This window comes from Chondrus crispus, genomic scaffold, assembly GCF_000350225.1.
Source record: "Chondrus crispus Stackhouse genomic scaffold, scaffold_1, whole genome shotgun sequence".
Taxonomy (NCBI): Eukaryota; Rhodophyta; class Florideophyceae; order Gigartinales; family Gigartinaceae; genus Chondrus; species Chondrus crispus.
This window is the reverse complement of record NW_005178809.1, coordinates 643,768-661,981: the sequence shown is the minus strand read 5'-3', so window position 1 is coordinate 661,981 and position 18,214 is coordinate 643,768. Positions and strand designations below refer to the sequence as shown.

At 54.8% G+C, this 18,214-nt stretch overlaps 1 protein-coding gene across 1 annotated transcript; it reads left to right on the top strand.

Moving 5' to 3' along the window:
* The first annotated feature begins 302 nt into the window (after positions 1–302).
* CHC_T00001405001 (hypothetical protein) lies at positions 303–866 on the top strand. The gene has a single exon (XM_005711786.1). The coding sequence runs from the start codon at positions 303–305 to the stop codon at positions 864–866; it is 564 nt and encodes a 187-aa protein (XP_005711843.1).
* Positions 867–18,214: the final 17,348 nt, after the last annotated feature.

Genomic DNA, 18,214 nt, shown 5'->3' with positions numbered 1-18,214 from the left:
CTTGACGATCCAATTGACACAATTTAGTGTCACCATCGACACCCTTCCCCCAATCGCTCCACGTATACACGTGTACAGCTCATCAACACTGTAAGCTATCACTTCCATCATCAACCTACCCACCTTCTCTACTTTTCATACTAACAAACTTCGGTGTTCCTGCGTTTTTCTTGAAGAACCTTACACCGCGTCAGGGTCTAGTTGCCTCCTGTTTCAGAGATCGCTGATTGCTTGTGTGGCAGTACTCAGGTGAGGTTTTAGTCCTCGAGTCTGCCCCTTGCAAGAAACCTGAGCTAACGAGGATGGTGAAAACCAAGCAGACGGCGCGCCGCAGTACTGGCGGCAAGGCGCCTCGGAAACAGCTCGCGTCGAAGGCGGCGAGAGTATCCGTTGAAGAGCTGAACGCTCGTGAGAGAATAATCTGGCTATTGTCGCAAAGAACGGACGTAATGAAAGTGTCGAAGAATGAAGAAGCTTCGCCTCGTTTTCCGTACCATGTATGGGTTGGAACGAGGCTGACAAGGTATGACTTGGATTTGACCGAAATGCTCCGCCTTTTCGGTCGACATGTTCTCGTCCACATAAGTGCGCGAGGAAAGCACGGGGTCTCGGTAGATGAGTTTTCCCGAGTCGGGTTGACTGAATCGATTGACGCTGAGCGTGCTTATGATCACGTGGAGGATGAAACTTGGAATATTGAGTCCATCTGCTATGATAAACTCGCAAATAAGTACGTCGCCATCGACGTACGCGACAAGTCGAAGCACGCCATCCTGCTTTATACCCTACAAGTCTGCGGCGGAAACAACTTCGACTCCCACACTAGAAAGTTCTTCGCATTATTCTTCATGCGAGACTTCCTGTAATCATCCAACCCAACCAGAACTTTGACTTCCAGATATGACATGATATCTCAGCAAGACTGTTATAGGTCTTCTACAGAGTAGAATGGAGTTGTGATAGCAACGGCAAGCTCCCCCTCCTCTTGGGAAGCAGAATTATCGTCGGCTTTGGGTTGAATACGAGAAAGGTAATCGGCTGCACTATTTGCGGATCCACGACGATATTCCACAGTGAAGTCGTACTCGGCCAGGAAGTCTAGCCAACGAGCCAAACGACCATGGATTTCTTTCTTGCGAAAGGCGTAACTAAGAGCCTGGTGATCAGTAATCAACTTGAAAGGTGTAGACGAAAGCACGTAAACACGAACTTTCTTCAAAGCAAAGATGAATGCAAGCGCCTCACGCTCACAAGCAGAGTACTTGCGCTCAGATGTGTTCATAGTACGACTTGCGTACTGGATAGGATGTATCTTCCCGTCATTCTTCTTTTGAGCCAGCACAGCTTCTACGGAGACCGAAGACGCATCCGTCTCAACGATGAAGGGTTTCTCAAAGTCTGGATATGCCAAGACTGGCAGGGAAGTCAACTTTATGCGTAGTTCATCAAAAGCTTCTTGCATTTACCCAGTCCATTTTAATTTGCCAATTCCGGATGTAGCTTCATAGAGTACCGCCACAATGTCCGCAAACTTGCAGATGAAACGGCGGTAGTAGCTTGCTAACCCGAGGAAACTCCTGAGTTTTGTCGTGGTGGTTGGGATTGGTGCATTCCGAATTACTTGGACTTTTCTCGGGTCAACAGCAATCCCACCCTTGTCCATAATATGACCGAGCAGCTCGATCTTTGCTTGAGAGAAGCTACACTTTGTCAGTTTAAGCTTAAGGCTAGCCTCATCAATCACATCAAATATTTGCTGCAGGGGCCGAAGATGATCTTCTAGATTCTTAGAGAACACCACAACGTCATTGAGGTACACACGCACAAACCGCACTCCGCGAAAGATTGTATCCATCATTCTCTGAAATGTCGAAGGCGCATTCATCAATCCAAAGGGCATGACTTCGAACTTATACGTCCCGTAGCGACAGGCGAAAGTAGTCATTTCTTTGCATTATTGTGCCATCCGAATTTGTCAGTACCACTGAACAAATCGAGAGAAGTGAAGTACGCACTTCCTTCCAAGTCATCAAATATCTCTTCTATTTTCGGCAAAGGCCATCTGTCTGCTTTCATCTTCTGGTTCAGAGAACGGTAATCAACACAGAAGCGTGGATTCCCATCTTTCTTGGATACGGTGACGACCGGAAAGGACCATGCGGGGCTGCAAGGCGTGATGATTCCTGCTTCCAGCATTTTGTCCAGCTCTTTCCGAACGATTTCGTTATGCAAGGGAGCCATTCTCCTCGCCGAGTGATAGATCGGACTAGTGTCATCTAACTCGAAATGGTGCTTGATTGGGCCTTCAGCAGGCCGAAGGTCGTCAAGGGATGTAGCAACGATACTCTTACCCATCAGGGCGGTCTCGATGACTGTTTGAGCTTCATTGTCAAGATGCACAAGTTTTTCCCGAAGCATTTTCACGGCCTTGTTGATGACATTCGAATCAGGTGATTCTACTTACCCATCTTCTCCGATCGCTCCGTCCAGAGTTAAGTCTAGATCGAAAGGTTCATCGCCGAGGATGGCGACAACATAAGTCTTTTCTTCCGACGAGTTTTCTGAGGCGAACGACTCGACATCAGAAGTGAAGTCCTCACTATCAGTCTCCGAATCCGGGACGATAGGACTTACTTGATCAAACTCCAGACTCATTTTCACGGTTTTGTTTCCGATCAACATTCTAACAGACTTGTGACCTAGATCGATGCAGGGTTGAAGTTCTTCGAGAGTTGGATACCCGATTAAGATATCAACTGGGGATCCTTCAACAACCAAGAAGTTGAGTGAAGTAACAGCACCATTGAACGTGACAGGAACTTCCTCGATGGAACCTAAGCAGGTTGTCTTTTGTCCATTGGCGACCGTAATCTTCGTCGAGGTCGGCTTTGGAGACAGAGAGAGCTTCGATGCCACAGACGCATTCATAACGTTAGGGATAGCTCCTGAGTCTAACAACGCCCTCATTTGTGTCCCGTAGAATTGTACCGAAACTACTTTCAGACGTTTCGGCAAAGTACCAATCGAAGCAGCTACGGGGCGTCTAGGGCGACTGTTGAACAAACGACGAATCTCTTTCTTGGCCTCGTCGCCATCTCCTCGAATCAGTTGACCGAATGTCAAACCAGAGGGGGCGTTCGCGAGGGAAGAAACCACATCGTACTTCCCCGAGTGCTCTTGGACGGCGTTCTTCTTACTTGTCCTCTTCTTTCTTGTTCGATGGCCGGGCTTAGGAGGTTTCCTCATGTGGTTCGGAGTCCAGTACTTACGCGGGTTGAGAAGGGACGGGATTGGCTCGCCGCCACCATCCTTTCGCGTCTTGGCCACCGGCTCTCCATCGGCGTTTCTCTTGACTGATGCCACTAACTTCTCATCAGCAGGGAGGTCGTCGTGCGTCACAACACTCACCTGGTTTCCTGCGGAGCCCGTCCGTGTACCCGACACGGCAATATCCGTCTGGGTCTTCTTAGGAGGGTAAGCACTGCTACCTCCCCTCTGTGGACCAATTCTAGCCCAACAGCTTGTCTCTGAATGACCAAATTTTCCGCAGCGAGGGCATTTCGTGTCCCTATGCGGATTTGCATCGCATCTATTAGCGCCATGACCCGGTCGTTTGCAATAAGAACAAGTACGATCGTGGGCGGGGCGGAATTCTGTTGCGTCATCCCTCGACTGATTCTTCTTGATAATAAGGGAAATATCGGCTAGTCGATCAGGTAAAGCGTCAACCTTCGTCTCGAGTGGAGACAAGGAAGCTTTTGAACGCATCATGACCCTTTTTGACCCATCTTGCCGTCTCAGCTCATACATAACTTGCGAGCTCTCTGACCCCTGGTAGCGCGAATTGCTCAAGGAGTTCGCCGCCGCCTGAAAGGCGCAGCGACCAGACCAGAAGTCCATGATTGCATCTAATAGGGCCTTGTAGGTCTTCGCACCTCGATAGATGGCAAACTGGGCCAACTCCAGATGTTCCATCACGGCGTTGCGAAGCAGTCCGAACTTCGCTTCGTCGTGGAATCCGGCCTTCTCGTAGAGACGGTCTGAGTTTCGAAGGGACCCACTGAGATCCCGGAAAGAAAAGCGAGCGGCCATCGCATCCCGAATCACATCTTCAGGTGATTCAACCGGGGCGAACCGCTCGACCAAGGCCTTCTTGACCTTCTGGTAGTCGGAGCCATCTGCACTGATATCTCCGTTCTTGACAAAGGCTTGATAAAAGAAGTCGAATGCATCTCCCTCCAGGTAGCGAAGGAGTTCAGATGCCCTTTCTTCGTCCGACTTGCCAGAGGTGGCAACATTTTCGAACACGAAGAAGAACTTGTGGACGTCGGCCGGCTTCGACCCGTCAAACTGTGACAGGGATTCGTCTTCTTTGCCACCCCTCCACAAAAGTACCATTTTGACAGCTAAAAAGGGGGGCTGCGCGCGTAGGGGAGAGAGAAAAGCGAGATGTTTATTTCAAGAGGGGGGGTCGGTTCGGGTGTCGTTATTGTGCTCCCCCATTGCGGTGTGTCGCGGCGCGCCCCTTTCTCTTATAGAGGGGCCGCCACCATCTTCCACTCCACAAGACCGCCGCCCTTCAAAGGGAGATTGTCCACGTGTACACCTGGCGTACACGCGAACCAACAAAATCACCTTTTTGAAACTTTGGTCCTGGGGCCACTCCTGGGCACTGTACCCTGTACAGTACTCCAAATCTCCCCCACATTTTTTATACAAAAATGTATACAGTAAACGAAATGGTGTCCAAACCAAAAGTCAGTTTAGACACCATTTCCTCAACGTACATGCTGTTGATTTGTTTGTGCTCTCATTTGGCCAGCAACAATACAAGTAGGGTACCCCCTATTTGGGACAATTTTCAGATTTTAAATACAAAAAGTTCCAGAACTGGACCCCGAGCGCCAATTTGATATCTACTGAGAGAGTAGCACACAGCCTTTCACATCCTGTAGCACATATTTGACCACGGAGCATTTCTCAGATGAGACGGTCAGTTTCTTCAGGCATTTCACTCAAGTCCAAAGGCCCTGAGGGCCATTCCATTCATCGTGATTGCCAATCACGCAATCACGTCAATAAATGGTGCCTGCTCCCTTGTGGTTGGTTGTTTCTATTACGTTTCCTAAAAAATGGTCATGCTCATTAAAGAAATAAACAATCGACTTAAATTAATCTTGTGCTCCAACTTCCTGTAATGCACCTTGCAATTCTAAAAGAATTGCACAATTGGAATTGTGCAATTCCAATATTCGTACATTTCGAAATGAAAATCAATTCGCTGCTTGTGCAACCCAGGGTTGCACATGTGGGAAAGCCAGAAAGCAGGATCTACTCTCTTTGCCGTGCCATCATTACCTTCTTTGAAACCTTTGCCCTTCCAGATCTAGGACTATACGTTCAACACAGCTCCTGAATTGCTTTCCAACACCATTTACGGTTATTTTCCGCTCCTTCACTTCTTGCCGTCTCATCAGTTGCGTCTTTCAAGACTGAACGCTTTCTACTCTGGACATGGATTGCTCCAGGGTACCCCTTCGCTGGAGTCTCCGTAAACATTCGGGATCGTTACCTGGAACGGATTCTTGCAGGTCACTTGCTCACAATTCAATCGTCAGACAAGAGCAGAGCGATTCAAGGCCCCTATCCCTCGCTAACCCTACATCGAAGGAACACAATGAATATGGACAGTCAGTTGCTCTCTCAACCCCGGACCCGTTCCCAGCCCGTCCTCCGTCACTTTCCAGGGCCTTGGCGGAGGTTTCCGCCTCAGATGAAGGTACTCCATTAGGTCTTAATCGTTCTGTATTTTCCGTCGATAATACAGGATTTTTGCGGAATGTTGATGAGTCGGAGAACCCTTCTGTAGTGGCTCCGATCACTGGCGAGGCACCGAAGTTGGCGCCCTCTTCAAATGCCGGTACCATACAGCCTTCTTCAACTTACGCTGGAACGACGCAGCCCCCGTCCACGTACGCTAGAACGACCCAGCCACCGTCCACGTACGCTGAAACGACACAGCCCCCGTCCACGTACGCTGCAACGACACAGCCCCCGTCCACGTACGCTGAAACGACACAACCTCCGTCGACTTACGCTGATACGACTCAACCGCCATCCACATTTGCCAGAGCGATGCAGCCTCCCTTCACTATGGCTCGAACCACACAGCCCCCGTCCAATGATGTACCATCAAACGGGAATGTCGAGCAATATGGTGCTTTTCATAACTACCCTCCGACCCAGCCCGTTTCTTCAGACGTTGCTCCCATTTCCCCCATTGCAGATGTTGCTTTTGAACTGCCGACCAATGAACCGTGGACAGGAAACGATCAAGCACTTGAAGAGTTCAAGCGTAGATAATTGAAACAATTATTCCTGTACCTGACACGTATGACCGTGAAGAAACAAAAAGCTATGGCGACTGCATTTGAATTTGTGCACGCGGGTAATAAGAAGGTCCGAGCAGCACGAATTTATGTTATTCTAACTGGACTAATGGAGAGGGAGGGCAAGAATGCTGAAGATATCTTCGAGAGTAAGGGCGCGGAAGTCGGAGTGGATTTTGTCTCTGGTTTTCGTGACACAATTGCCACTTGGTGTGACAATGACGACGAAATAGACGTTCCTTCAATTTTAGAGCTTGAAAGGCAGAGCGGAGTGATGGCACCCAAAAGCCACGCCAAATAACGTAGCTTTTAGCGTCAGAATTGGATAAAAGCGCGCCGTCCATCGCCGGCCTTCGCGGCGAGGGAGAGGCACGAGACTTTCGTCATCACACGGAGTTCAGCAGCATCCACTGACAGGGCCTGGAGCCAATCCGAATTCAGCGGTTGCAGATGGCGCATGGGGTGGAGCTAGAGCTATCACTACGCGGGAAAACGTCACCCTGGAGGAGTTCGCAAGGCTGATGCTGATTTTTAGGGATGTGCCTGAAGCTGCAGCTGATCTTCGGCGTTCTGGTCAGGACCTGACGCGACAGCAGCTAGATCTACGCACGAACAGGAACGCTTTCTGGGATAATCGAATTGAGCCATTGTTTAACAACCCACAAAATATGTTCAGAGAAGCTTTTGATGGGGAGCTGCGTTATGTAGATCCAGGTCGTCCTGTCACGACATTTCGGACAGGGACATGCCTACAAAACATGTTCAACAATTTTCGAAGGAAGTTTACTCTCATTTACAAAAATTGGTCCGTCTCCGGAAACTTAGACCCCTCCAGCTTCGTTAATTTCTGCTATCTGCAAGATACGAGCGTTCTATCTAAATCTGGAAAGCGCTGTTTGATTGCTTTTCAGATCTTTCGGCTCGGAACACCACATGAGGACACGCTTATATTAGAATTTGGTACGAAGGAAATAGCAGAGGGTTCCAACGCTCAATTGGAAGGGGGACTGATTCAGAAACCTGGCAATGTTAGGGTCTCGAAGAGAAGGCGAAGCTCTTCTGAGGAACTGAACAATGCTCTTGTGAATGCCTTAAACAGCTTCTCCACAGATGCGCGAAGTACAAGGGATACAAGTGCAGTGAAAAAGCGCAAATCACGAATCGACACCCTGGCAGAGAAGACCGCCGAACTCGATTATGTAGAGCACTGACCGCCCCGCGTAATCGCGGTGCTGTACTGTAGCCCACACGGAATGCCTCACTAGCATAAGTGAGATATGTACCACGTGTAACCGTGTATCCAAACCCCCGCTCGTGTCCGGGTGTAAGCTCCATGGAGCCCTGTCGAAATACTGACAGTTCTATCCACGTGTACCCGTGTTATTCCTCACGTTAATCGTGTCATTCCCCACGTGTAGTGGTTGTCATACCTCCCCAAGAGGAGTTTCTCCGGCCATCGCCGCCGTCGTCCAATTTAGTAATTTTAGTTTAATTAATTATCGCTCCGACGTCGGCTAGTATATAGCCGACGTCCGACCCGAAGTAAATCCTCAGGAAGCTTTGGGTCTACAACTCGGGTTTCTGGAATGGAGTCGTAGCCTCGCGTCGGTCCCCGTCCCACGACGGTACCCTGCGAGCCATCTACGTCCCGATTCCCTCCTGCCTCTACCGCGCGCGTCGTCCGGCCACGCTCGGCTCTCCGCGCGACAGCTGTCCCTACCGCTCCGCCCCTCCTGGGCTCTGTTTTTCCTCTTTTTCCCTTACTTTCCCTACTGCGCTTCGCGCCCGGCCCCGTACCGGTCCCTTACGGGTAATCTCCCGATAACCCCCTACACGCGCCCCCCGAACGCGCGCGCTCTGCCAGAGGGGGATCCCACCCTTCCCCCTCAGTGCACGACATTTTGGTCTCCCGACCTAGAAGTCTACGGAGTGTCCCTTATCCCTTACCATTTTTGGTCCTAGGTGTTCTATCTCTGTTTCAACAGGTTTCGACAAGCTCAAGGCTACGGTATCCGGGTCCGATTCGTCCCGTGAGACCCGTCCTGGAGACGTGCCTCCGCCAGTTGCGGCGTGGATCACTCGGAGTTGTCGCGAGACTCTCCGAGAAGCGGAAAGATTCACGCTCAATACTGTAGCGGAGAGGCTCGCAGCGCAACCGTCGGCGCTGCGAGAAAACCTCAAGACTTTTATTGAGGAAACTATCGCGGCCCAAGCCGAGGTACAAGCCGCGCGAGAGCGCGATCGCCTAACCGCCCTGGAAGGCGTGCTCACCAAGGCCTGGCAGGCGGACATAGCTGCCAGCGCCAAGGAGGCTGCCATCCTGCGTAAGCAAGAGGAGACCGCCGCAGCGGAGGAACTCAAGGCCCTCCGTCGAGAAATTGCCATCTTGAAGACGCAAACATCAGCCTCCGCTGCTGGAATCCCTCCGACTACAGTCGGAGTAGCGACTCTCTCTCCCGCTGAGGGGTTGCCCCCGTTGAATAAGAGCCTGCTCTTTTCCAACGTGACAACGCCGGCGCTGCAAGCCGCGGGGATACCGGTCCCCTCCATGGAGACCGCACCCCAATTCTCCGCCAATCCGCAGGCGTCGCGAACCGCGGCAGGAGCCTCCCGCGAGGGAGCCTCCGCCGGACCTATCCACCTTGAAGGTGATTTGCCTTCCCAGAATTTACGGGGAGGGAACCCCGATCAAGGGGGAAGCTCAGACGACGAGGGGAGTGGACGACGAAAAAAGTCCAAACCCAGTCGGAAAGAGCGGAAGGCGAACCGTCGCAAAGGACGAAAGGATGGATACCCCCCGGACGGGTACTCGAGCCCGTCCTCGTCATCCTCCTCTGACTCGGAGACCGATTCCGAGTCAGAGTCCCTTACGGCCCCTATGCCGACGTTCGGCCCCAAACAGAAAAAGGTTTCTGTCTGGAAGCCGACGAACCACCGGTTCAGAGGTGTGTGCAACTACCGAGCCTACCGCCTCGTGGATACCGACCCAACCCTGGACGACCGGGTCTACGCTACCACCCGTAAGAGGGTGCAGTACCTCCTCGTGGTCATGGGGGAGTACAAATTCAGCGGGGTAGATCTTATCAGGGTCATCAGTTTCCTGGCTCGCTGCAAGGAAAATTTTGACAGCGCCAATATGACCGAGGCGATGGCCCTGATGGCCCTACCCCATCTGCTGGCTCCGCCAGCGAAGGAAGCGTATGAGTCCCAGCGGGGACTGTACCGCAAATCTCAGGGGATCGCGAGCTGGGCCGCCGCCGTCAATTGGCTGTTGCGCACCTATGCGACGAACCTCGAGATCGAGCGGGCCCACACGGCATTGAGGGAGCTACGCCAGAAGCCGGGCGAACTGGAAACCGAGTACGCTACTCGAATGTCCACCGCCCTGGGGAGGTGCGGGGACGTGCACTCGGCATACGAGAGGACGACCCCCTTCATCGAGGGGCTCACCCCCGCGATCAAGCCGCTGGTGTTACAAGCTCGCGAGGATCGACCGCGATCCTCGTTCGAGGATACCATCGCCCATGCGCGCTCGCACGGCGATGCTTTCCGGGCCCAGCACGGGGCGGGGCGCCGCGTGGAATTCGGGAAGCCTCGCCCGGTTAAACAGGTTCTCGCTGCCCTGGATGGCGCCCCGTCGTCGTCGACCGACCCCCCTCCCAGTTTTCAAACGGCTCGGGGAGCCGAGAACTACTTCGCTACCGAAGGTGACCTCGCGGGGGGGGCTCCTTCCCTCCCGACGGAAGAATCCTCCTTCAACGACGGAGACTCGCTGTTCTACGGCGACCGGCGCAAGCCGTATCAACCCGCTCGAGAGCCCGCCGAGGGCTTTCGCGGACTTCCACCGGGGAAAACGTCCCGTAATTACCAGAAGGATCTGCGGGGACCTCCGTCCCTGCAGATCATCTGCTTCACCTGTTATCGGGTCGGGGACCACATTTCCCCCGACTGCGACATGAAGGTGAAGGATGTATCCCTCGTACCCCATCAGTACGAGAAGTTGACCGCGGCCCAAAAGAGCCGAGTGCCTCCGGAGGCGTACCTCCGAGCCGTCGCCCTTCTCAGTTACGAGGCGAACCGGGTAATGAACCCCGAAGCCGTCGCCGGCCCGCCGCCGCGTGCGGGTACCGGGACGAGGACCCCTCCGCCCCCCGGGGAAGCTCTTTCTCCTCCAAAAAACTAGGAGAACCTCAGCCTGCAGCCGCTGAGGTGGACACGGGCACGTCCCCGGATCTGTCGCCCAAGGAGGCGGAATCGTCCACACCTCCCGAGACGGAGAAGCGGTACCGGATACTCGGCCGCAAACACACTGGGCTATCCCAGGGAGACCCCGACCCCGAAGGGCTCGGTACCTTACGCCGACCTTGGCGGAAAAAACCCCCCCGCCTGAAAGGGGTGTTAGCCATCCCGAGACAGCGCTTGCGCTGTCTCGGCGGAATTACAAGGTCTACGCAGACCTTGGATTATCCCCGTCGATATTGGTGCGCCAGCTCACAATATTGGATACAGGAGCGGGCTCCAATTTCGTACGTGCCAACACGCTTCCCTCTGGATGGGAAGCGCTGATTATTCCGGGAGAAATCCCGTCGATCGCAGACGCCAATGGGAGACCATTGCGTACAAGCGGACTAATCCCCCTCGTGGTGCGGTTAGGCGACCGCACTATGAGGTGTACATTCATCGTCTGTGAACGGTTAGCCGCCCCCGTCATTTTGGGGTGTGAGTTCAACGACAAGTTTGTGGAGGCGATTTACCCAAGACGCAAAGTGGTGGAGCTGGACGATGGCACAAAAATTCCCATCGTCCGCAAGCCGGCTGCCCGGGCCGTGAACAGTCCTCCCCTCCCGACGGAGCAGGAGTATTCCCCGCAAGCGGGGCGGATTTCGCCCAAGCTCAAGGTTTCCCGCGCCGTCAACCTCCCGGCGGGCACCCAGACCTGGGTTTACGTCACAAGTGGACGGAACGGACTCTCGGTCCTCGAGGCGAACCCGCAGTTATATGCGAAGCATCGGCTCTCCCTCTCCAACGGGGTGGTGCGCATCTCCCCGTTGCAAGAGTTCAAGGTCCTCATGGCGAACTTCTCGTCCGCCGACAAGAGGCTGTCGAAGAACCAAGTCGTTGGCTTCATCACTCCCCATCCGCGGGCAGTGGTGCGCACGGCGATGCCGTTGGACGCGGTCCTAGCCGCGGAATTCTCCGAGGGGAGCCCCCCTCTACAGGGCGAGAGGCCCCCTCGCGGTGTCCTCCCCCAAGCGGAGACATCCCCTCCGCAGGAGGCAGTTCCCCTCGACCACCTGCCGGCGCAAGTGCGAGGGCAGGTTCGCACCATGCTCGCGCCGTACGCCGCGATGTGGAACGGGAATTTGGGTGAAGTCCGAGCGACCGAGCATCGCATCGAACTCACCCCCGGCGCAAAGCCGTTTCGTTGTCAGCCATATCGCGCTGGTCCCCGCGCCCGTGAGGCGGAACAAGCCTCGGTGGACGAGATGTTAGCCAACGGGGTGATCACCCGGTCCAAGTCCGAATGGGCGTCCCCCGTTGTGCTCATACCCAAGTCAGATGGGAGCCTCCGTTTCTGCATCGATTACCGACGGCTGAACGCGTTGACCGTGCGAGATACTTACCCCATCCCCCGGATGGACGCGTGTCTTGACACGCTCGGGGAAGCCAAGGTCTTTTCTACCCTTGATTGTAACTCCGGGTACTGGCAAATTCCAGTCGCCAAGGAGGATCGACTGAAAACCACGTTTACGTGCCACGCCGGGACGTATCAATTCAACCGTATGCCCTTCGGGCTGATGAACGCCCCGGCCACCTTTCAACGTATGTTGGATATCCTCCTCTCAGGCTATCGCTGGAGGAGCTGTCTCATCTACCTTGATGATATCATAATCTTCTCCAAGGATTATGACACGCACCTCAAGGATGTGGACGTAATACTCCGTGCTCTGCAGCAGGAGGGATTATCACTTAAACTTAACAAGTGCAGGTTTTTCAGGACTCTGTCGAGTACCTGGGTCATATCATTCGACCGGGCGAACTCGAGGTCCACCCGAAGAATGTGAAAGCGCTCTCAGAAGCGACTCAACCACGGACCCAGACCGAGCTGCGCTCGTTCTTGGGAATGTGTAATGTCTACCGACGTTTCGTCGATCATTTCGCCAAGATAGCGGCGCCCCTTACGGCTATGCTTCGAAAAGGAGAGCCGGATGTCCTTCCCAATCTGGATGAAGAGCAGACCACGGCCTTCCAGACACTGAAGGAGTGCTTAATTTCGCCACCAGTCTTAAAACTCCCAAGACTGGGGCGCCCCTACTCGCTGGATACGGATGCATCAGACGCTCAGTTGGGCTGCACACTACTGCAGACCCACGAGGATGGACACCGATACCCTGTCGGGTATTGGTCACGCACGCTCTCGTCAGCGGAACGCAACTACTCGACAACCGAGAAGGAATGCCTCGCCATCGTATGGGCGGTACAGACGCTCCGCCCATACCTGGAAAGGGAGCGGTTCACGGTCAACACCGACCACCACTCCCTGCGGTGGCTGATGAACCTCGCCGATGCGAGTCGCCGACTTGCCCGGTGGCGCTTGCGCCTTGCCGAATATGACTTCGACGTAACCTACGTGAAGGGAATCAAGAACTGCCTCGCCGATGCGCTGAGTCGTATCCCATCTACGGGGGGTACGACTGTCCCGACCGACGAAGAAATTCCTTGTTACTCCGTCATGAATTTCGACGATGAGCCTCAGCATCAAGAGGAGACCTACGACCCCACCGACGTCGAAATTTCCGCGGGTTGCTACGCGCTGGACCCCCCGGCCTCGATGGCCGCGATAACCCACGAAGACTTCTCTCGTGAACAGCACTCCGACCCATTTTGTAAGGAGGTGACTTCCCGTCTTGAGAAGGGGGAGGGGTTCGCTGAATTGCGCCGGTCCCGATTCTTCGTGAATCAGGAAGGGCTGGTCTGCCGGAAAGCCCACCTCGACGGTGTGGAACAGATCGTAGTACCCACAACCCTCCGGGAAAGGTTGTTGTACTTGTCGCATTATCCCGCCACTTCCGGTCACCCGGGAGGCAGGCGATTGTTCTATACGCTAAGACAGCGGTTCTATTGGCCAAGCATGTCGGTGGACTCCTACTCGACCGTAAGGATGTGTCCCGACTGCGCGAAGGCACGCATCAAAATGCGGAAGCACAACTCTGAGTTGAAGACATTTCCTCCGTCAGGGCAGGGCCCCTGGAGTACATCGCCATCGACATTCTCGGCGAACTCCCCCGTACACCAAGAGGAAACCGTTACCTCTTGGTGATGACGGACAGATACTCTAAGCTGACCAGGACGGTCCCACTCAAGAGGATTACCGCTGAAACGGTTGCTCAGGCGTTTATTTCCTACTGGGTGTTCGTATACGGCGCCCCAGTGAAACTTCTCTCCGATAACGGAGGACAATTCACATCGAGGTTTTTCCTCGCAGTGTGCAGGATACTCTCAATTGAGAGCGTGTTTAACACGGCGTATCACCACCAAACCAATGGGCAGGTGGAGAGATTCAACCGTACGTTGGTATCAACCCTCCGGCATTACCTCGCCGATAATCAACGTGACTGGGATCAGTACACGGACGCACTGACGTACGGCTCTAATTGCACGGCGAACAGGATGATCGGTATGCGACCGTTCGACCTTGTATTATCCCGGACCCCGAGTCCGTTATCCCTGCAACAAACGCCGCTGTTGGACCCATCCGCCTCAAGGGCGCAGTTCAAGATCCGCCACCTAGCGTGGCTCCGCAGCCTGATGTCGACGGCCAGCCGCCACTTGCTGGCCGGACAGGAGCGGTATAAGAACGATTTCGATAATCGGATAAGCCACCCCACCCCGGACTATCGGGTGGGGGATCAAGTACTCGTGAACCGCGAGGCCGCGCTACGGTCCGAAGAGAAAACGGACAAGGGCCGGGTTAACAATAAGCTCGCACCGCGGACCGAGGGACCCTTCCCTGTCGTACAGGTGGACGACCACACCGTCACCATATTACGGGGGACGGGACTGAAAGACCGGCTCTCTCGTGACCGAGTTGTCAAGGCACCCCCGTTGAGGAGCAACGGGGAGGATCCCCCGCTGGAACGGGTGGAGTCAGACGGGGAGGACAGTAACCTCCCCGAAGCTACCGCCTCAGAAGGGACCCTCGCTACACCGGCGTCCGCGAAGTTGCGAACGCCGGGATTGATGGACGCTGTAACCAGTGGGGGAATCGAGGACAACCGCTCGAGACTCGCTGGGTACCGCTCTCAGGTCGAGATGACGGAGGGTCCGCCGCGTGGGGAAGAATCAGACTCGCGCCCTGCTACGCGCGCGCGAACCGCGAGGGAGAGCCCTATAACTCCCGAGCCAACAGTGGCCCCTACGGACCCACCCGCGCCTCGCCGCGTTGTCCCCTCCGCTCCTCTGGCGATCGGCCCCGCCCACCGCGCGTTCATCGCGTCGGGTGCCACGCGTCTTGCCGCGAAGTGCACGTTCCAACCCGATGCCTTCTGCGTGCCAAATACCTCACCGTTGGCTGAGTCGTTACCTCCCGTTAATAACGCAGGAGGCCCCACAGACGCTTACGTCGTACATTCGGTGACGGGGCACGGCCCTGGGGGGAACGGGATCCCTATGTTCCGCGTACGCTGGTACGGGTACAGCAACGCCGAGGCGACCTGGGAGCCTGCTCACCACATCGACTACAACACCGTAGTGCGGTACTGTCGCAAAAAGCGGATACGAATCCGCGACCAGGCGCCATGGCAACGACCCGACGGCGTGGGCCTCGAGAACTAGACACGCAAGGCCGTCGCCCTGTTGCCCACTCAAGAAGGTACGCAGGTACCTACAGCAATGCCCCATGGAAACGCGCGCAACGATCCTTCGAACCGCCTCCAGACGCCATGGCCCGGCAATTTCGCCCATTTGATGGTGTTTCAATTTTTGGGGTTGATTTTTTGGCGGATGTTTAATTTCCGTTAATTTTTCAGTTTCAATTTTTGGGTTTGATTTTTTGGCGAATGCTTAATTTCCGCTATTGTTTCGCGGGTGGCGCCGCCCCGGCCATACCAAGGGCGGGCGGTACAGTATGAAGGGCGCCCGCGCGTTCTCTTGGCGGCGCCACCGACCCCGGACGCAACCTCGGGAAACAGACGCCCGAGACACTATGGCTCGTTCGACGAGGGAGTTTTCGCCCTCGTGGCGGTTTCACACGAGGAAAAATTTTCCTAGTCTCTCGGCGAGGTACCCCCATACCCTCATGGCGTGCGCGTCCCTCTCCTGGAGGAGAAGTCTCAGTACTCGGTTCACGAGGTTCCCTATCGCCGCTTGGCGTGTCCCCTCTCCCTCATCGGGGAGGGAGAAATTATCTTGCTTGCATGTCGAGGTCATTCTCCGCCTCTTGGCGGGTGTTCCCCCCCCAATTGTGGGATAATTTATTTCACTCGGTTATCGAGGTCATTCTCCGCCTCGTGGGGTGTCCGTCCCCCTCGCGGGGTACGATAATTTTTCTTACTCGTTTAACGAGGGTACTATCGCTCAAGAAGCGTGTCGGTCCCTCATCTCGAGGGACAAATTCTATACTCGGTTAACGAGGGTACTCCCGCTCAAACGGCGTGTCCGTCCCTCATTGCGAGGAATAATTTATTTACTCGTTGACGAGGATCCTCCCGACTCACGAGCGATAAATTTCTACTCGTTTGACGAGGATGCTCCCGCTCTAGCAGCGTGTTCGTCCCGCATCTCGAAGGGATAATTTATATAACGAGGTCGTCACCGCTTTCATAGCGCACTCAGTCTCCCTCTTTCGGATGATGGGGAACTGTTCTACTCGTTTAACGAGGTTGTCACCGCCCTCATAGCGTACTCAGTCTCCCTCTTTCGGAAGATGGAGAACTGTTCTACTCGTTTAACGAGGTCATCACCGCGTCCAACGCGTGCTCAGCACCCTCCTCCCCTGGGAGGTGGGGAAATTGTCCTAATCGCTTAACGAGGTCGTCACCGCTTTCATAGCGTACTCAGTATCCCTCTCTTGCAAGATGGGCAAATTATTCCACTCGTTTGACGAGGACACCACCGCTTTGGTCCGCGCGGGGCATAAGGTTGGGCTTGTCGCAAGGCGTAATGGTCTCCTCCCGTACATAGGTTGAGACAATTTGGCTCGTGTGACGCGTTTGTCCCTGCCATTGTGGCGTCACCTGTCCCCCCTCTCAGGAGTGGGTTAATTTATGTCCCTCGGATATAGAGGTCCGTCTCGACTGGGCGTCGTGGTCTTTCCGTCGCCGAGGACGAGGGTACGTTGTGCACGTCTCAACGAGGTACGTCTCCGTCCCCTGGAGCATCCCAACCTGCTATGGGTAATTCTCTAGAGCGTGGACACCGCCACCGGTGTGATGGGAATCCCTCGTCTGGCTGCGTAACCAACCCCCCCCCCGAAGTGGGGTAATTTTATTCTCGCTGGGCGTGGCTTCCACGCCGCCATATGGCGTGGCCATCGGCCGCGGTGGTTCCGCCTCGTCACCCGGACGGGGAAACCTCCCCTCACTACCCTTGACCAAGAGAGTTCTGTCCACTACCTACCGTACGCGAGGAAACACAAGTGAATCAATTTACTCATTGTCTATCGAGTGAGGCGGATCACCGAGCCTCCTGAAAGGAAGCCGCGGCCTCGTTCTCACAGATCCCCTTCCTACTCGTAATCAACGAGAGCCTCTTCCGGCACCAAGAAAAGATCGAGGTGCTCAAGGGAGCGACGCCGCTCCGCAACCGGGCTCAGAGTGTGGACGCCGCTTCGCAAGGTAACGGGGACGCGCTGTCGGTGACTCACACCGTACCACCCTCTCCCCAAGAGCTCCTCTACCCTCGCCGGTGGTCAATGGCGATACCACTGTCGCCAAAGTCATGGTTCGCGGGGACGCTCTACTCTGAGAGGGGGGCTATGTAGAGCACTGACCGCCCCGCGTAATCGCGGTGCTGTACTGTAGCCCACACGGAATGCCTCACTAGCATAAGTGAGATATGTACCACGTGTAACCGTGTATCCAAACCCCCGCTCGTGTCCGGGTGTAAGCTCCATGGAGCCCTGTCGAAATACTGACAGTTCTATCCACGTGTACCCATGTTATTCCTCACGTTAATCGTGTCATTCCCCACGTGTAGTGGTTGTCATACCTCCCCAAGAGGAGTTTCTCCGGCCATCGCCGCCGTCGTCCAATTTAGTAATTTTAGTTTAATTAATTATCGCTCCGACGTCGGCTAGTATATAGCCGACGTCCGACCCGAAGTAAATCCTCAGGAAGCTTTGGGTCTACAACTCGGGTTTCTGGAACGGAGTCGTAGCCTCGCGTCGGTCCCCGTCCCACGACGGTACCCTGCGAGCCATCTACGTCCCGATTCCCTCCTGCCTCTACCGCGCGCGTCGTCCGGCCACGCTCGGCTCTCCGCGCGACAGCTGTCCCTACCGCTCCGCCCCTCCTGGGCTCTGTTTTTCCTCTTTTTCCCTTACTTTCCCTACTACGCTTCGCGCCCGGCCCCGTACCGGTCCCTTACGGGTAATCTCCCGATAACCCCCTACACGCGCCCCCCGAACGCGCGCGCTCTGCCAGAGGGGGATCCCACCCTTCCCCCTCAGTGCACGACAGATTACAATGAAAAGCGCCTAGACTCTATGGCTAAAGCACTTAGATACACTCAATAAATGGAGGGGGAGTCGCGAGCAGATCCTCGCATTGTTGGGATATTGAAGACATACTGCTCAAGGCTGGCGGACGAGATAGAAAACTGTTTTG